The sequence below is a fragment of the Struthio camelus genome, chromosome 27 (genome assembly GCF_040807025.1).
Source record: "Struthio camelus isolate bStrCam1 chromosome 27, bStrCam1.hap1, whole genome shotgun sequence".
NCBI lineage: Eukaryota > Metazoa > Chordata > Aves > Struthioniformes > Struthionidae > Struthio > Struthio camelus.
Genome location: NC_090968.1, coordinates 6,457,282 through 6,477,950, shown reverse-complemented (window position 1 = coordinate 6,477,950; position 20,669 = coordinate 6,457,282). Strand labels below are relative to the sequence as shown.

At 40.8% G+C, this 20,669-nt stretch overlaps 1 protein-coding gene and 1 long non-coding RNA gene across 8 annotated transcripts in view; one reads left to right on the top strand and one right to left on the bottom strand.

Annotated features, from left to right (window-relative positions):
- The window catches only part of LOC138062446 (uncharacterized), a 119,363-nt gene that overhangs the window by 87,522 nt on the left and 11,172 nt on the right, over positions 1-20,669 (top strand). The gene's annotated exons all lie outside the window — the stretch shown is intronic.
- The window catches only part of UNC5D (unc-5 netrin receptor D), a 183,396-nt gene continuing 174,683 nt past the window's right edge, over positions 11,957-20,669 (bottom strand). For 6 of the 7 annotated variants that reach the window (XM_068920606.1, XM_068920609.1, XM_068920604.1 and 3 more), the window contains one exon: positions 11,957-20,400. In XM_068920606.1, coding sequence (XP_068776707.1) covers positions 20,196-20,400 — 205 coding nt within the window. In that variant the 3' untranslated portion in view covers positions 11,957-20,195. The remainder of the gene's footprint in view (positions 20,401-20,669) is intronic. The other variant, XR_011136455.1, reaches the window with a different exon arrangement.

The window sequence follows — 20,669 nt, the reverse complement described above, 5'->3', positions numbered from 1 at the left end:
TTTCATAAAGCTAGGATCTCTGTTGCTTATTTCCTACTCTGTCCTAGTTCCCTGAATCTGATTTCTGTAGATGATTGTTATAGGCAGAAGGTTATGATAGCGAGTAGTAAATTATTGCTAGAAGTGGACAAACTTCCAAGGACCAAAACCAAATGTTTCCAGGCAATGAGAGGGGAAATACATGTATATATTTGAAATTGGGATAAAGAAACTGAGGGTCCCACTTTCAAAAGTGCTCATCACCCACAAATGGGGTGACTTTCTCAAAAGACCTCAGCTTCTGAGTAGCACCCTGAACAAGCCAGATTTTTTTTTAAAAGCTGTGTACACCCCAGCAACTCCCATTACTCATAAGAACGATAATAGTTGTTCGTAAATTTTTCCGTGATGTGTCTCGTGAGGAAAGACTTGGATGCTGTGTTTTGGAAGGCATGTAATAGGTACCTGTCGGGTTGTTAGTGAAAGTTGTGTTACCGTGTCGGGGGGAAAAACAAATGTGACTTTAAGATGTGTTTGTACTATCCTAGTTGCGAGTTGCTTCAGGAGCTGCAAATGTAATTTTGACACCATGATAAGTTAAAATAAAAGCAGTTACAGCTGCCTGATTTTAATTGCTTGAAGGAGCTAAAAAAAAGAAGAAAATATGTTTGTGGGGATAGCAGTGCCAGGGGAAAAGTGTAAAATGTTTTGTTTTTATTTTGTGTTAATGCAGCGTGACCCTGATGGATGCGTCAAGACTGAGCGTTTGCTGTGTTTCTTGAAAGACGTTTGCTTTGGGGGAAAGGGTAAAATCAAAGCACAGCTAGTCAGGAAAGATAATGCCTGACTGGTTAAGGAAATGCAGGTAGCAGGAGGAGGGAGGTAGTGGTATGATAGTGAGAATAAAAATGTCATATTTGCTAGAGGGATTCTCTTTCTAGGACATCTCTGTCCGCATTAGGGAAGTATTATATGCATGTATAAAGCGTATAAAACATAAACATGCATAAAACGTAAGGAAAGGCTGTGCAAGGAAACTGACTACTCCAAGTGCCATAGGTTTGAGAATTGATTTGATCTTCAAGTTCCTGGCTCCATAACTTCAGTACAAAATCCTCCTCCTCCCCCTCCCTCTATTGGAGCTATGTCGTTTATATACTACAGTTCATCTTTACGGTTTATAGAACCTCAATTTACCATTTGTATTTTATTTATGAGTGATCGATTGCTTTCTGTATTTGTACTTAATTGCAGCCGGCATGATATAAAATTAAATTCTTGTTTTTACTTCTCCTTTCAATAATGGGTCTTCTCAATTCTCACTTTTCTAGCGATTGACCCCTACTTTTATGCAAATATTCTTCAGAAATAAGAAAAACAATAGTGAAGGTAGAAGAGGAAACAGCTCTGAAGTATGAACAATGGAGAAACGTTTCTAAATAGAATTTGATTTGGTCAAAGATTTTCAAGGGCTACTTGGAACTCATTCAAACATCAGAAAAGCTTGAAAAGGTTTGCTTAGTTTTAAAGGTTAAGTCTTCAGTATCTACAGGCTATGAGAGATGAGCAGCATAAAGTATCTTCTACCTATCCATAGTAAAAATCTCTTGGAGCTTGAACTGTTCCGGCAATGGATTTCCTTCTTTTCAGTTTAAGAAGTGCAACTGCTTTGGTCCTTCTTGCCGGGCATAACAAATAAGACTGCTAAGTCCTTTCAAGTGGCTTAATGTTTAGAAAGTCAACAATAAATGAAAATACGAGGGCAAGATACCGTGGCACAGGAGCGATGGCGGGACTCGGTCTGCCTTCACTTTCCCAAATGGCACTTTTTTTGGAGTCGTGTCTGTGTACAACTAAAGGCTATCTTAAGCCCTCCTCTCTATCCCAAGTTCCTCATTCTATCATGTGAGCGTACAACATGAGACTGAAAGGGCTTAATTTCATCTCCACAAGTTACTTTTTTAAACCTCTCAGATTTTTTTAAAAGCAGTTACGAAAATCTGCCAGTCAGTTTCAGAGGAAACTTGTTTTGTTTGTTTGATTTTTCGCTCTCTTGCTTTCTCGCTAGGAAAAGCACAGACAATCCAGACTGTATAGCAAAAGACACCAGATAGCTGGGAGAGAATAAAGACTCCTCATCTGCCTGGTGAGACAATGATTTAGCCTGAGGTATTTTTAGATCAAGATTTCCATATCCTTTTCCAAATTTGTCTTCAAACAGTCTACCTCAGTTCATTCGAATTGAACAGAAATAAAATACATGTTCCTTGTTCTTAAGTGTCCTCAGTGACATTTTCTCATGCAGCTTGGATAACTAATTCATCAGTTCCTCATGTAACTCGCTTAACTGTTTACACTGCAGAGTCATGTGTGTTCGCTCTTACGCTGAAGATCAAGTTAGAGGAATTAGGCAGCTCTGTCTTGGCTTAGAAATGGCAGCACTCTTTCCAGGTAGCAGTGTTCTGCATGAGTTTGACTGCAATACTAAACTCAACTGGTGGTGTGAAAGTAGATAATCTCAAAATCATTCTAAGAGGATTCATTTTCAGAGAGATTTTCTATCTTGGGAAAGATAAAAACGAGAATAAAAGACTTCACAGGGCACACTTGCAAAACAAGCAAGAAAATCAAAACGTTTCCGTTAGAGTCTGAATGATCGTTTTAATTCTCACATACTTGAATAATCCCTATGCGTTTTATGTTCCTTACATCACTAGTTCTTACATTTGCTATCCAAACAGGAATGAAATACTGCCACAGGTTAATGTAACGCGGGATTTTTCAAAAGGAAGATTAAATCCTGTTTTTCAGTAGGATCCTAGCATTTCAATCTCTCAATGACCCTTTGAGAATCTTGCTGTCTGAACGTTGGGTTAGGGTATCAAGAAAAGGAGAATGCTGTCTTGGTGAAAGGTGTATTCGTACACATATGACATTTTTTGTTTTCCAAATCAGCATATTCATTTTTATGATCCACTGTGATTTAAGAAGCACTTATATCTTCTGTTTTTTTCCAAAACCTTGATGGGTTTAATTCAGTGATCCTCCTGTTTAGCTACATGATAGACAACGTGCCACATGATGCAGGGCATTATTTCCTTAAATTGGTTACTGCTTTGTTTTCTTTGCCAGCATTAGTTCTGCTGATGCGTTATTTAGATTTTGAATTTTGTATTTAAAATATTTGCAGCAGCGTCGTATACTGTTATCCGTCCGTTTCCTTCGGCTCAAGCAATCTCAACTTACGATCGGAAATGTTACCTAAAGCCTGCCAGGCACCCTATATCACAGTTAAAGGCCTCCCTTCTATAGATTGGTAAACTTGGAAAACGTCTAGTACTTGCCCAAGGTAGTACAGACAATCCCTAATGTGAGTGCAAGACTAGGAACTCTGGTTGTGTGTGTGCCCACACTCTCCCTGACAGTTTATTGATACCAGCCTGTCTAATTGCATTTAATTTGTGAGGGATGCGAAAACAGGCAGTTGGGGTTATTCTTTCATTTGCTTGTGGTGATCACCTGGTTAGATCTGAAAGACTGAGAGCATGTGTTGCATGTAGTACCAAGGCAGGCTCTCTTCACCATCTTCAAGCAGTGAAAGGAAGGACCTTTGAAGGAGCTTTACTAGACTGGCAGATGTGTCCGAATTGGCTGCAGTGCAACTCCAGTTACAGAAGTTTTAAGCCAGATGTACTTTTGCTCTCTGTTTAGAATAAATCTCGTTATCTTCTCTTCTCTCCAGCTGACTCCCAAAGCCAGACTCTCAGTAAGGCTAGCTCTCTAGAAGAGCCTGCAGGAGGAGAAGACTCTGTTTATCTGTTAAACCTTTTGGGAATGAAGTGCCACATGTCTAAAAGAGATTCTAGCGCTGTATTTGTGTGCGCACTGTTTTCCGTTGCTGCCCACTACAGAACCTGATCTAGGAAGAAAATTGGTACTCAAGCTTGACAGGCTATTGGGAAGATGTTCATTCAGTTTTTAAGTTTTAATCTCTGGGCTGAGCTAGGTTTCTGTTTTTACCTTTCCTTATGAAAAGGAAATGGAATAAACCTCCAGCACTGTGAAAAGCTGTGAGCTTAAAAGCAGGGGGAAAAACAAACACTGCTTTTTGAGGGGCACTCTGGCTGCACTTTCCAAAAGATTGAGACGACCTAGGTAATCTGTGAACTTTATGAGATGCTTCAAGTAAAGGCTAAATACGCGGTACCGACGTAGCGCACCTCTGCTGACGGTGCAGTTCTATATGACAGAGAAAGTTTTCCCTCCATCGGCCTCACGCTCAGCACCAGTTTGGGTAAGTCTCCTTAATGGGGGAAAAAAAACTCTGAAGGCCTTTTCATGGGATTAAGTCGTGGGTAGGAGCGTATTTTAATCCTTTAATGCCTTTAATAAGTATAAGGAGGAAAAATATTCCAAGTTCTACATTTAGGGGTTTTGTATTTTTGAAAGCATGTGACAGTACAGTTAATTTAGGATGACACAAGCTTTTCAAATGCAACCCACAGTGAGCGTGCCGTGAAGCTACAGAACCCCAGTGCAAGTGTTACCAGCCCTGAAAAACAGGAATGAATGAGAGGCTAGAAATGGAGCCTTAGGACCAAGTAAATCTATATAATTTGTATTAATGCAAGGGTCTTTTTTAGAATGGAATAGTAGTTTTTCCACCCTGCCTTAAAATTTATGCTTTACCCTCTCACGTGAAAGTGTTTCAACTAATATGATCCGTTCTTTTGAGCTGGACCTTTGTTGTGTGTAATTTTTATCCCAGCTACCAGATTGTAGGTCTTTGGATGCTGTCCCTATCCGATGTCCCTATCATTTATAAATGTCTCAGGCTTCCTTGAACTCCGTCAGGTATGGTGACTTCTTTTGTCCTTATTTTGTAAAAATTGCTTTTACAATTTTAAACCGTAGCAATTGCTCTGTCTCTCTCCAACTAGCTGTTGCCTTTTGTGTTATGCCTCTCTTTAAATAGTTCCTTAGTTTGGCAAAAGATGTGTGGCGTTGGGGCGGGGCAGGACTGGAGTATTTCAGCACTTTGTAAGGGAAATGGTACTTGGCAGCTGCTTTTGTTTGTAGTGACGTGCTTCCTAACTTGGTGTCCTTGACGTGGCAATAGGAAATTTACGCTAGGCCCTAAGAGAGCATCTTGGGATCTGTGTGTACGCGTGTGCTGGGCTACTTCTGGCTTATTTTTCCTTCCAACCACAGAACTGTTCAGTGGAGCTATAGTACTGGAGCAGCAGAGCCTTACACCTCTGACCAGATCTGCAAGGCTATCCATACATTGCTTTGAAACAGAGAAAATTCACTTTCTGACTGGTGCAGGAAGACTGTTAGGGAGTTGAAGAAATGCGTTCAGGAGTTTGGAAGTGATTCAGCAGAGCTGCCTAATGAATTGAAAAGTTAATTTGTAGCTGCCGGCTGCTGAAATAGAAGTTACCAACGCACCATATTCAAGGAAAAAGGGAGCTGAGTTGACGCCGTGCAGTGCAAATACACAGAGGACTTTAGATAAACGTGATCAGTGTGGCCAGCAGAGGAAGCTAGACAGCCTCTGGGAAAAGTGGTAATGAACAATAGCAGATTTAGGTGATTCTGCTTGGGAATTTTCTGTGTGTCTATCTCATGTGTTTCAGCCTGTTTTCTGCTCTGGCTAAGAATTGTTAACTCCAGTCTTGCAACCACCAGCACTGGTAGATGGGAGTCTTTAAGAGCTGGAAATGGATGAAAGGAGAAATCTGCTTAGTTTTCATTCTTCTTCTTTTTTTCTTTTTCACTTCATCCTACTGTTCATTTAAGCACCTAATTGGAAGCCTGCCCTCAGCCCACAGTCTGTAGCCAATACTCAGTGCTTGAATGCCAGTGCACATCATGGTTTATAGAAACTCTGTCTTCGTTGAGCATTTTCAGCAGTTGGGAAAGCTTTTCTGTGGTGTCAACAGTTGGGGAATCAGCTGTGGTTGTACATAAGGTCTTCAGTCCTTTTTAATCCACTCAGTAGTCACTCCTTCATTAGCCCCTTTTTGTTTTTTAACCTTAGGATATAGAAAAAGGATAGTGAGTAGCAGACAAATCACGCGTCTTATGCAATACGGAAGGATTTAAGTTTGCCCAAGACCAGGAGAAAAAATTATTATTCCCACCCTTAAAATCACACTGCAGTCCTCACTGACACTCTACTTACACTTAGCACTTTCACAGCCTTCACAATCTCTTATTAATCGTCGCATTACACCAGTGAGGTAGCTAAGTTATTAACCACAAGCTCAAGGTCACTCATTCAGTCAATAATGAAACCAGAACAAGCAATCAGCAATCCTTACATCAGAGAAGGGTTTTAGTGTGGTTTAATGGCCTTGGTACTAACCCTGGGTTTTTTCCTCAGCTCAATTTTTGACCTGCTGGGTGACCTCAGCCAAGCTACTTGGTGTGCAGCCACTGCTCCTCCTGTCTGCCTGGTCCATTTAAGAACAGTTACAGTGGGGGCCATGCAACATTTTTTCCACCGTGCTGTTCCCAAATGGTTTTAATCTGGGCTGCATTACACGCTATTCTTGTTCTGTTTTTGTTTTACCTAAAAAACAAACAAACAAACAAACAAACAAACCAACAAAACCCCCAATCTTCAAACCTTTGTAGGACAGTAAGAAAACCAATGGGCGTTTGGGGCTGGAGAATTGCCTCTCAGGAAGCTTCCTGCCCTGTGCAAAGAGAATAACATGGATGGCTTAGGGACCTCAGCTTAAAGCACTGTTCCCCCCCCCCCCCCCCCCCACCATTTATTGTTTTATATTACCGTGCACCAGTTGCACTCTTCCTTAAGTGTACATGAAGTAATTTGGATATATATTTCCTCATTTGCCGATGTGCTGTCTCTCTGTTTTTAGGCTACAATGTAGGATTAAATGCCCTTTTGTGTTAGGGAAGTGATGTGCTTCTGGGATCACATGAAATTTCCTTGAGGACTGTGCCCCCCTGTGTTTCTCTTTCCCTCCCCCCCCCACCCCCCCTCAAATAATCCTCATGGCTGATGATGACTTTCTTTCTGGGACAGTTAAGTCACATTGCTGTAGAGTGGTCGTGATAGCTGTTGGAGAGCACTCTCTCTGTATATGGGTGCTAACTCAAGCCTTGCAAATCAGTGAAGTCTTCTGACATACAAGACTATCTGGAAGGTGGGTTTTAATGGAAAAGTGTTTTATGTTATATTTTAGGAGCTGTCTAGACACTTTTGCATGAGGCTTTTATAAATCATTTTCTGATTAATAAGAATTTAGAGGTAAGCTAGCCTGTACTCGCTTTATTGCGGTGTTTCTTCTGTCTTCCTTTAAAGCAGCTTAGTACCAATTCTTGCAGAACCTTTGGTCTGTTTGAATACTGGAGTTCATATTATCTATTAAATAGATGTTAAATGGTATCGTAGTCCCAGGTTTGGTCCTCTGCATAAGGTACTATTTTTTTACATTCAGAACCCCAAACCAAGTTGGAAAAACTCTGAATTTTCTACCGTTTTACAGTACGATTCCTAGTAGAGGAAGTCACCCAAGGCAGCTTGGTGACATAGGGAATAATGACAGTAACACCCCCTGAGATATTTACTCTTGCTGTTGCGATGGTAGAGGTGCTCTCAGCCCTGCTACTTTCCTTAGTCTTTTGGAAAATGTTGAATAATCAAATGGGCCATTTCTGCTCAATTGCTATAATTTATTGTCCCACTGAATCCGGGTTTTCTGAATGTTAATGGAAAAAAAAAAAAAAACCTATCCTACTAGCTCATGTCATTCTATTTTATGACCTTGTTAAGTCTTATACTTTCTTAGCAAGCAGTGACAATTACTGAAGTCTAGGACAGAACTCCTTCTCTGCATCAACCATGGCATGTACACTTTCTCCTGTCATCTGTACAGGCTGAATGATTTAGGCCAAATGAGCAATCCTGAGAGATATTTTTATACTCCTGACAGGATTTATATAACAAGAGAAAGGCCATTAACAAATGCAAAGGAATAAGCAGAAGGGAGAAGGCAGGTGAAGAATGGGAAAGTAAATCTTTAGATCTGTCACTTCATAATAAAATACCTTCATGTTAAGATTTAATGAGCTGGTTATCCCACTAAAGAGGGAGGAAAATGCTGTCATCCTGCATTTCCCAGGGATTTTTGGCACAGTACGTATCTGTCTACCAAGGCAAGACTAGGAATGCACACACACGCACACACACACACACACACACACACACGCGCGTGCGCGCGCACAGAAGTCTCTCTCATTACTGTGGTGTTTCGGCCTCTAAAATCAACCTGGTACAGAAATGTTTGTGTCTGCAGGCAGAACAAAACTTGCGCTCTCTCTACAGCGGTACAGTGAGACTAAAAAGAGTTCAGTAAATGACAATGTTTTATTTTTATATACTCCCAGAAAGCTAATGTTGTTTTTTTCTATCATGAGAATTTCTTAGCTGTTGCATTCATTGCAGTGCTAGAACTGCCGTTCTCATTAATTCTCTGGAAAAATTATCCTAGTAGCAGCATGCATAATTAAGCAGCAGGACTTGCCCTCATTTACAGGGAAGTTCGCTTTAATGCTGGACTATTCAAAGTGCTTTACTATTTCTGCTGTAAGGAACTGAACTTTTCAAGGGACCTGCGTTAAAACTTATTTTGAACTCTGCCTTCGTCAGTAAGCTTTTCTGCACTTACTAAATTTGGAATTTTTGAATTACTAATGTTTTATTCATATGTTTAAAAAAAAAAAAGTGTATTTATTTGCTTATTATAATGCATGAGCGTAAGCCACGTTTGTGAGGCAGCTCTCAGGTGGTCATAGCCTATAACTGCAACCAGAATGCTCTGTTTTAGCCATATTGTTTTTTTCAGCCTTTTCAGCTTCTTTTATAAATAAAACGCGGCTTGGTGCTTCACGGCGTGCCTAGTAAATCTTTATTGGTAAAGGTGTGTAGTGTAGATTGGATAGTAAATGTGCTTTTAAATGTAAAGCCCCATTAAACTTTAGCAGCGAGCAGAAACTTGATAATTACAGTTACAGTTCCAAACCTCATTCTCTTAGTCACCACACAAGAAAAGGTGGTCCTTGCTCTGAAGAGTTAAAATACTCAGAGATTACATAAATACACGCACTTTTTTGGAGGAAAGAGGAGATGGAAGTATTGCTGTATTCAGCTTATTCACCTGAGGCACAAAAATATCAAATGAGTAACGTTACACAGAAAACTTTTAGTGTAGAATTGCATCCGGCTGTCCTGAGTTCCAGTTCAATGTGTTAGTGGTGGTGGTCTCTTATTTTCTCTTTGCCGGTAGGTTTTACTGCCTTGAGCGTGGATGTTCTCCTCGCTGGGCTAGCTGGATAATATAATTTCACCCAGAAATTCAGCTTTATTGGTGGTTGCAGAGTGCCAAATCCTTGAAATCTTGTATTCAGTCAAGACAAATTCTGTAAAGTGTTGTATTCTGTAAAGACACCCCCCAGCAATTCTCTACAAAAAAGAACAGCAGAGAACGAAGAGTTCAGAAGGGCCAGGACATGTCATCTGAACTGCTTGCTAGGTCCTCCTCTTTGATCGTTAAGCTGCTGCATGGTATGCTTTAAAGGGAGGTGGGGAGACAGTAGAGAAAGCGCTATTTTCTTTTTATTACCCGTCACATATCTTGAAGCTAAGGATAGGAATCAAACTGATTGCGGCTGCGGCTTCGTGCTTGACCATTTCATACTTTTTCCTTTGAGAGAACAGAGTATCTTGGTCAAGCACTAATCAGCATGTTTTTTTTTTTTCAGCATGGATTTTGCTCTCGGAGTAAGATTTTCGGATGTGATAGTGATGGGGCTTGCATCATTTGTAAAACGTATCTTATATCTCAAGACTCGTGAGAGATTCTCCCATAATGGGAGGGGTGGGGGGGCAGGGACCAAAAAACCAGCCAAGCTACTTCAGATGGTTTCAAATACGTTGTCCTGGCCACCTTAAGGATCAAGTGCATTGTAACAATTCCTAGGCAGCAGGTTGCTTTTTATAAGAAAAGAAATTCCATAGAATCTTTTCTTTTGGGATGAAACAAATGACATGACTTCACAGCCATCTAAAAATTAATAACTATCTTCAGCTTCACTGAACCGGGCGTTTCTGCTGTTGATCCTGTGGGTGCTAGCGTAACTAACGTTTCAGGTCCATCACAAAATGAAGATAGGAGAAGCAGAGCTTACGCTTGGAAATTATGCCTATTTTTTTAAGCAACTGAAATGGGAAGAGGTGGTGGATGCTGGAAGCGCTCTAGAGTATCTGAACGTGGTGCAATAGGCATGGGCTAATGAGCTGTATATGTGCAAGGGAATGTGGCATATAAATAACGTCACCCTGATTCTTTGTTCAGCAGAGCCCATCATTCTGTTTGGAAATAATCTGACAGCAACCTCTACAGTACAATTTCTAAGTAGATGGTCGTTAATTCACAATACGTTAAACTTCTTACAATATCATAAATTATTTCTCTGCAAACGTGAGTAACCATGAGTAATTCTAAAATTAATTCCAAGGGCAGCTATGATAGTCCTGTTTATTACAAAGGGTGGCCATTACTTTATATGGCATATGGTATCAGTGTTGATGATAACTGAAATATATATGTAATGAAATGTTGGAAGGATATCTTGATTCGTTACAGCTTTTTGTAGCATCCTCTGCTGTGTACGTATTAACGACACGGATTGCATCCTCTCACTTGAGATGAGTGCCGTATCCAGATACTCATTTTGTCAGGCTAACATCTTTGTGAATGATGCTTAATTGTACGTGTTAATGTGACAGTCATACCTGAAGTGTAGATCAAAAGCATCCAGAAAAGGGCCATCTGCTATGTCTAGCAGAAATCTGAAGGGGTTTTTTTTTTTTTGTTTTTGTTTTGGTTTGGTTTGGTTTTTTTTTTTTTTTTGGTCCTTTTACACTTTTATATAAACGTGCCGTCTGGCTGGGATGACTAGGATTAGGATGTAAGGGGGTGTATATCACCATTCCTGACACAGTGAAGCAAATCGAGGAGTAGCTAAATTCTAGACAAAAAAGAAAGGCCGTACTGGCTTAATTCAAGGGTCCATCGTTGCCAGTATCTCCTCCCCAACACTGGTACGCGTAAGAAGTGCATAAGCATAGATGACACTTGTATTCACTTACCCCCTTCATTGTCAGATTACAAGGTATAGGTGATAGTTACTTTGTAAACAGTGGCTTTCTGATTACACCTCTGGGTACCGTGTTTGCTGACGGGGTATTTCTGTTCTTTGAAGTGGGATCTACATTTATGAGCTCATCTGTATAGGATTAATCGAGACAATGAATTCTTATCCAGTGGGTCTCACTAAACGTTACTACAAAGGATTACATTTACCTGGTAAACGGAGCAGAACTCACAGCTTTGTTTCCAGTGATACAGGATTCAAGGTGTGGCCTCTTACTGAATTTAGCCAAGGAACCTTGGAAAGGATGTTAGAGGGAATTGTCTGTATTACATACGTGCACATGTGGAGAAGTTTTTTGCATCTTCCACTTCACAGAAAGAAGATGAATATATGGGTTTTTTTTTTTTACAGTGATGGGGACAAAAGTGTCCTAGTCCAGAAGTAGGCGTTGTAGATCTGTTCACACAAATAAATAAGGCATTTAAGTGGAACAGCTTAATGCAGACTACATTCCAACTTAAAATGTGAGGTTTATCTGGTTGTAGTTCAGACCAATATGAAAGCAGGATGATCTTCCTGAATTGTTGCAACGTCGTCAGTAAACTGGAGTTCTGGTTCTATTCCAGTAGGCTTTGCGGTTTTCCCTGGGAAAAGGTGCCCTGTACACAGTTTTCCAGTAGCAAGAGCTCCTGTGCGAGGCTCGCTGCAAAACCAGTGAAGCATTTTACAAAGCACTCGCATCAGAACATCTTGGCTTATCTCATAAATCTATGTGCCACTCATAATGTAAGATGTCAGTAAAAGACTCTTTATTCATAAATAACTGATATGCAGTAATTTATGTCTGTACATTTATCTTCAAAAGGCTATAGCCACACAGTTTTTGCAAACTCTACATAAAACATCCAAACTGTCCATTATTATTTTTTTCAGTACAATATAACACAGCTGTTTGGCATTACCAAATATATATGTATATATATTTATATATGTACATGTGCTGATAAAAGAAGCCAGTGCAGCCTTTTCTAAGGAGTCTTTCCCAAGTATTTTACTGTACAACATTCAGAATTTACATTGATAGAACAAGGCACAGAAAGTGTGGTATGAAGCCAAGGCCATGCTTTTTATTTAACGTTCCTCTCGCTCTCTCTTCCTTGCTCCTTCAGCTTAATACTAAAGAAAGCGTTCAAACCCCTAATCCTTTTTCTGTTCTAAAACAGACTGAAACTATAGGTAGACGTCAGGGGAGGGAAGAATGCTTAGTCAACGGAGCAAGAACCAAAATTTCAGAACCTGTTCATTGCAAAAATAAAGGATTAAAAGGGAAAAGTTTTAGAAATAGGTCTCAGTAGAGGAATACCTTTATAGTAGTGCTGCGTATAGACTGGTTTTTTTTGTTTGTTTGTTTCTTGTTTTTTTTTAAAAAGCATTTCTTTGGGAAAGTATTTGATACAGGTTAAAGTTCCCCCTCCCCTTTTCAGCGTAAAGGCTGGTTGAAAGCTTTGAAAGTCGAAAATACACTGGAAAGTTTTCAGGTAGGTCTGCTCATGCATAACATTGACTTAGGACTCGGTGGCCTGACCAGCACCCCATTTCACCTCATTCCAAATTAGCAAAAGGTGTATACTTAACAATTTTGTACCCAGATATAAAATGAGATCAGCAAGAGTTACAGTGGGAATGAACTTGATTAAGAAATGGGAAGAGGCAGCTGTGTCAAATGATAGGATGTCAAAGTTTGCTGTTCCCAAATATATGCCGGAAGTATATTTATTTATGCCACCTCCCCCAGTGAGGCATCTGTATACAGCTTACTGATGCATCAGGGAACTTTACGAGTTTCAGTAATGGTATCTGTTTTATAGTCGGAAAGTGGGGAGAATACAGAAGGCTGTAGTTTAATGTGGATATTCCCTTCCCTCTACCCCCAACTTCAGTGTACTGGGGGAAAATTGAAGGAATTTTCCAAAAGATATCGCCACCATAAAGGTAACGTTCCAACTTGCAATATAGGAAATAGCAGATCTTGAGTTTTTTGACTGCAAAAACAAAGCTTCAACCAGCTCTAAGTGAGGATTTGTTAGGCAACACTCCTTGTTCTCTGTAGCAAATACGCTTGCTGTTACATCCGTGTCTTCCCCATCCCTCCGTATCAGAAAAAAACTTACAGCAGGCTTGGTGCACAGCACCCTTAACTTCGTTTTGTGCTACACGTTTCCTTTTGGGATTAGACGGTAGGATATATATACAGAGACCAGATAACACAGAGGGGCTGACATCATCTTAAATCTGTAGGAGGACATTCGTAACCAAGATCATCACACCAGGGGGCAGACAAACTAAGTAGCTGCTGACAAAACCACAGTTCTACAGTAGGTGAGTGTCTAATCTCATTAGGTTACAGTACACTACATTACAGATTAGGGATGGGTCATCTAATCTCCCTATCCCCAAACTAAATTTTCACAAGTGACTTCAGCTCTAATTACCCTGTTAACAGCAAGGCAAGGAGGCTACCCATTGAATCCTGGCTCACCTGGATTCCTTTGTAAAGCACAAACCAGTTACTCAATAAGACTGAACAGCTTATTTAAAAGCGGCTTTTGCAATAGCTTGAAAATTACAATACACCCCTACCCGCCCCAGCCCCAGACAAGAAACACTATTAGAATCTGTACTATTCACCTCTAATACAAAAAAAAAAAAATATATATATAGTGGCAAATTCCTAGACCTATGTTTTTCTTTTTGGACAGATCAGTGAACATGGATACTGACAGCCTCTTTCTTTTACTTGTGGCAACGAGCAGAACATCAGTTCTGTTTCCTGCGTTACAGATACTGCTACTGTTAAATGATCCTCTAAGGGATTCTTTCATCTTAGAGCGATTTATTTATTTTTGCTCATATTGGAAAGGCGATTTTTGCTGCTCTTAATATGAGCAGTGGTAACGTGAAGAGCTAGACTGTTGCTTTTTAGGAAATGATTTGTGATCCTTTGCCAGTGTATTGAGTTTGATTTGTCGCTGCAAGCGTTGTGTGTGTCATATACCTGGTGTTTTAGCTTACCGTGGTTGTCCAGGGATCCCTTAACTTGTAACTAATTTTAACGAGATAGTCATTATCAAAGAAAAAGGTGCACATGCCCTTGGACGTGCTGCTGCGGAGAAACAGACCGCCTCTCCTACAGCAGGAATGGCAGGGGAGTAATACACCACAAATGAACAACCCATAGAAAACGCTCTTCAGCAGGTTTAACAGGGAAAAGGTTCTCAAGGAATACTGTGATCACCTCTAGTTCTGTGTAAATAATGCAAAGTAGTAAAACAAAAGCTAGAAAGACACATTTTCAGAGCATTAACGGTTGCTGCGGCGGACTTTGAAATAACTCCCCTTTTTCACTCAGTTAATGGCCATCCAAGACATAGTGCAGGTCTTCGCCTAACAGTAAGTAAGTTTGTGCTTTGTGGGCAGAAACAGGCTGAAAAGAGGACTGTCAGATCACGAACAGAAATCCACACCTGTTTCCTACTTGTATTAGCTTCACTGTATACCTAAGCTATCATTTTCGTAGTGGGAAATATTATCCGGAAATGAACAGTTACTGAATGTTTCAACTCCCCTACAGTACCGTCTTTCAAGGGGAAAAAAACACAAATGGACCTTGTAGCCCTCAAGAGCTCCCTTTTTCTTCTGCCTTAACGGCATTCTGAAAGATTCTGAAAAACTGAACGCAGGCCATAGAGGAGGAGACCAGCTGTTGCCAGAGATGATGACGACGATAAAAAACAACAAAGATAGCTCCCCGTCTTTAAGGGATTTGTGTCAGTACCTTTTCATCTATTACAAAAGGCCCAATAACATATTTGTGGGTGTGTATCTTGGCTGTATGCAACTTGCACTGGGGTAAATGAAGTTTGCATTTAAATCTACAGAGTAGGCATCCTTTCCATGTGGCATAAAGAATTTTAATATGAACTACTGAGATCGCAAAAGCGATGTTGTAAAAACTGTAAATTAACTTTATGATGCTGCAGTCTGGCAAAGCTGTGAAGTGCACCGCTTTGGTGCCAAAACTGTAAGTCATTTTTAAAACACAACTATTAGTCTTAAATGACTCGCAGCGCAGAAAGATCCAGAAAAAATGTTTAGGAAGATGAAAATGTATTGGAGCAGATTCTTAGGTGACGTATCAGACTCAGGGCAGCTAGAGAGACTCTTAAGCGTGCAACATAGGATTGCTCTTCCTTTTATTGTTTTGTTTGCAAATCTTTCTTTTTTTTTTTTTCCAAAAGTCGTAATTTATTTATAAAGCAGAGGCAGGAAATCGTTTTTGAATTGCTGGCACCTAATCCTGGTTCGGATGCTGACTAACGGTTATGTTTTGGATCATTTTTGAATTGCTGGCACCTAATCCTGGTTCGGATGCTGACTAACGGTTATGTTTTGGATCAAATCACGTACGTCCAGATTTTCAAAACAATCTGCACATCATAGACGCTGAAAAAGCGCTTCTGGGAGTTTAAAAGTGCTAATCGTTTTCAGCATATCCATTTATATAGTATTTGCGTAAAAATTCTGAACTGTCGTTCTGTGAGAATATTATATTGCAAAGCATCCTTCCTGCAGACTTTGTGCAAAAAAAGCTGTCAAAAATCAGCTACTTCCTGCTGTGGACAAGGGGAAGGAACCATTTAACAACTGTACTGGAATTGTATGGCCGTTCGTTTGTTAACGGTAGCACAAAATCTATTTATAGCTGCCTCATTTACATGAACCACTTCCAAAAAACCCTCTTCAATTTCTCCATCTCTGAAACTAGGACAGTGCATAAAAGGGGAGGAGAACTGAGATTAGCCTCTCTGAGTAAAAGCGTTACGTAGTAGTATCATCCCATGGTGCTTAACAGAAAGCAACAGAAAGAGCATCAGAAAGCAAGCATGTACGTACCAGCTATATCGGGTAATCAACAGATAGATACAAATTTCCTGTGAGTAGGGAAGAGGGGAACCGGAAAACTCTGTAGCCTGCTTTGCCGCTCAAAAGTCTAACTGTTAAAAGTTCGTGTTGTCCTATTACTTTCTCCCTTCTGTCATGAACACCACTTTTACTTGTTACGGAAGCGTTTTACGATTTTGAACTCCTGTCGCTTTTTAGTCTTTAAGCTACCCAGGTTCCTCACAGGTTTTATTTTCTGCACGTTCAGGCAGCGGAATCCACTCTTGGTGATGCATTAGTTTGAGTAAACTTAATTAGCAGCATAAAGCCAGTTACTGCATTCTCAGGGGGCCTACCGTCTCTCGCGGGTTATTTCTCATGGCTTGCTTTATGCTGTAGAAAAAGGATCCTCATCCTTTGTGATGCTTGGTTCTGAACGTGGGGACTGTGACAAACTGAGAAACTGGAGGAATTGCGTGATTTTATAGCCTGTGTATGTCTTGTTGCAAATCAGAGAGGTCATTGGTCGCTCTATCACCAGAAAGAGACAGAACAACTAGACGACGTAGAGAAAAATGCAGAGAAGGACGAGGATGTTCAGAGACGGACTAGACTAGGGTTCTTCAGCCTAAAAAAGCAGCGTGAGGGGAAATGGCATGCAAGAGAAGCCTAAAATAATGAAAGATGTGGAAAAGGTGACTTGGGAATAGTGAGGGAGTGAGTTACTCAGCATTACTTCTTATTACAGAACTAGGGGAACCCAGCGAAATTATTAGGCGGCAGATTTTAAACAAAAGGAAAGCTGGTGGGAAGGGAGGACTTTTTAAAGGCAGGCAAAAGAAAAAGGTGTGCTTATTTCCCCCGGATATTTTTATCGATGGGTTCAAAAGGGATTAGTCAAATTCTTGAAGGGCTAGCAGCACCAGCAGTTATGAAACACAACTGTAGAGATGCAACCTGCTGCTGAGGAATTCCTTTGCTGCAGCGCTTATTACATATACTGTTTGCCTAAGCTGTCAATACTGTTCACTATTAGAGAGATACTGTACAAACTGAGAAGACTCGGATGAGCTCTAAGGCTAGAAATCTGCTTACTGGGTCAACCCCCTTTCTAATGGCAGAAAGGTAATAAGTAAGTATTATTAGGTGGCAGTTCCAGTCCACAGAGGCGTCAAAACAGTTAACAGGTCAGAAAAAGTCATAGGTGTAAATTCTTGATTCAGATCCCCCCCCTCCCCCCCCCAAAAAAAGGGGGGGGGGGCGCGAAGCAGCAGCTTTGGCAAAACTGAACAGAAAACACAAAACCTAAAGGGAAAACTACAATGCTCTCCTGAGCAACGTAACATAGAAGTCTTACCTCAGGCCCAACGCTTAACAGTTTCCTTCTGACAGAAAGAATTGGTCATCGTAAGAAACTAACTTTGACAGATCTGTCTTTTCAATGCTTTAATTCAGAAAGCAGACTTGAGCAGATTTTGGATCTAACCTGGGTTTTGCCTACAACCCAGATCCCTTCAGGCTGAAGGCCCTTTCGGATGCACTTTGGAGGAGGTCGATCTAGACAGCTTCTGGTTTCTCTCTAGGCTTTACAGAGCATGGGAGGCAGAGTTGTGGTGTTGTTTTTTTTTTTTTGGGGGGGGGGGGCGGGGGGGGGAGGGTCGCTGTACACAGAGGTTTTTTCAAAGCTACCAGTCTTGAAAGTAAACACTGTGCATTTCCTGAGAAAAAGCTTTAAGGTGTGAACTCCACATAGCAGCTGGTTTTGACCCCTCCCCCTCCCCCCCCCCCCAATATGTTGTGTTTAGCTCACGTATATTTGGAAAACGACAAGACACATCCAGATCTTCACACTGACGTGGACGTGTTACCTAAATACTACCGTACAGGCGCTGTATCTTTATTGCGGTAACTAATGTAAGCTAATCTGAAAAAGCAGTAGCCAAATTAAAACTGCATCTGAGACGCAGCTAAGAGCAAATTAACTGCTGGCGAGTGACTGTTGCAGGTTTCCTAGACAACGGCAGCTCACTAAAACTGCACAGTGCTTTGCTGTGGATGCCATTGCCTATTTTTCATTTTTGAATTCATGACATTTTGTCCAATGCAGAACGGGTTTCTGAGGAGGAGGAATGGAAGTCACTAGAAATAAAATTCAAACAAAAAGAACCCTGCGGTGCTGAAAAAAAAAGTGACAGCTTGCTGCCCAATAAGCTGGTATTTTTGTCTTGGTCTTAAATATGCTTGCAGCCATTATGATTTCGCATAGCAAACAGGAAATCTCACGTCAGGTGGCATGAAATACTAAAACGCAAGAAATGTTTGGAGAAGCCTAAGAATCTCTTCCAGCCTGATGAGCTGGAAAAGCAACTGCAAGTTGCAATTTCAGATCAGTGGGCACAAGCAAAGTCTGGCATCAAGGGCTGTTGTTAATGGTACGTTCAAAACTGGACTCCTGTGTGGAAAAAAACAATTTCAGAGACTTCTTGATGTGCACGCCACGGTGAGTAGGTACCCTATGGATTGCCATGTTCCCCTCAGCCAACTCTTGGGGTTTAGAAAAAAAAAAAAAAAAGGAAAAAAAAAAAGAACAGAACTCCGGTTTTCAGTTTCTTGCCTTTCCATAAAGCCCTTAAAATCCTCTTTGTGTTCCTGCTTTATACTGATTGCGGTCACATCACCAAAGCTGAGAGCCTAGGGCCAGCGCTAACAAGCACCTTGGCTAATTTAAATAATATTATAGGCCTAAAAGTACTGGTTAAATCTGGCTTAGTGCCACCTTCACTAGCACACTCCCTCACAGTGACGGCTTTTTTTTTTTTTTTTTTTTTTTTGGTTCAGTCGAAGTGATAAATTATTCTTGTATAAGAGGGATGAAGAATAAGAATTCTCTAGCTAAATTCTGGTTTGGGCAGTAAATAGAAAATCTTTGTAGCTAAACCAAGTGCAACACAGTTATCTTTCTTTACTATATTCTGTTGCAACTGTGAAAATTCTGCTAGACTGGCAAATTCTAGAAGGAACTCTAGCCAATTGTGGGGCGTACCGTGTGGGGTTTACTGTTTCAATCTGAAACCAAACCAAAATTAAGCTGTGCTGCTTGAATTCACCTTCCCTTTTTAATTTAGTCCCAAAATAGAGAGTAATACCAAAAAAAAAAAAAAAAAAAAAAAAAGTGCTACAATTGGTCTGGCAGTTTCCTGTGTTTCATTTGGTTGTTTAACCCTCCCCCCCCCCCCCCCCCAATCATTTTTGGCAATGTGAAAGTCTGCAGACTTGAGAACTCTACAGTATTTCACGTGTTGCGCACATGCGCACAGTAATTTCACAGAGAAAATTTTTTTTGTTGTGTTGCTTAGTTAACAGCATAGCCAGGAAAACGCTGCAATAAAAATACATTCCTTAAATGACTGAATTTTTAAAAAGAAGTGAACTGCTTGGATGACAAATAGGTATGAGAGCATCTAATTCCTCAAGTGTCTGAATAGGGTAATGCCTACTTTTCAACTGTCCTGCAGCTAGATTACAGCAAATACAAAGAGACTCCATGCTGCTATCAAAGGGTATTACATCCACTCATGGAGCGTGGTTAAGTTAGCGCGCTGCAGGACTGAAGGCCCCAAGACGACAACCCTTTAAACTAGATGTAACCTCTTGTGGCTTTAAACATTCAATGTCACCTTCACTGATTTATCACTAGGCATTTTTTTTCCTTCTGATTGGCATTATTGTTTTGCATGATGTATTATAGTGCATCGTAGTATTTACCTTTCATGGCTCTCTTAATCTCACCCCTTCCTGCCCTGGGAACGCTAGGCGTATAGATTTGTTTTCGACGCTGAAAACACTCACTTTAAAATTTAAAATGAGAGGGGGCTGCGGGAGAGGGAGAAGCTTGAATTTTCCTTATTACTGAGACGATTTATGATGGGACTTCTTCTGCTCCTCCAAATGAAAACTGCATCGTGGAGAGGAAGGTCTGTTTCCTTATACACGGTGTGCAGAAACCCTTACGTCCTCCCTGCCACAGAGATTCTCTAGTGTGAAAGTCAAAGCTGGCCCTCAGTTCTTGAATGGAGGAGAGATGACTAAAGTCCGTTTTGTCTACTGTAGTTGAAGTCAGGCTCCTCCATCTCAGTTTCTGTTATGTTTGAGATTTTGGAGTGTGTCCTTCCTATTTCTTCCAGAGCACACGCTAGGGAGTCAAGGTCACCATCATGCTGATGTCGGGCTTCCCAGAGGTCCAAAATGACAGCAGACGGACTGCTCTGTGTAGCAAAATAAGAGAGATTCCTGAAAGGAGGAGAGAGAAAGGCGACATTAAAGGATTAGAAAAACGTACACTGACTACCATGAATGGTGAACCTGACAGCTACAGGTGTGTTGTTTAAAAGGGGGGGGGGGGGGGAGGGGGGAAGCCCTTCAGCGAGACCTAAACTAGGCACGTGGAGGCAGCCATCTGAAGGACAGACGCTGCTGAATCTGTTCTTCAAATGTCACATGCTCAATTTAGCAGAACTAGGATGAACAAAGATTTGCGTATTCTGAGGTACCTACGTGCT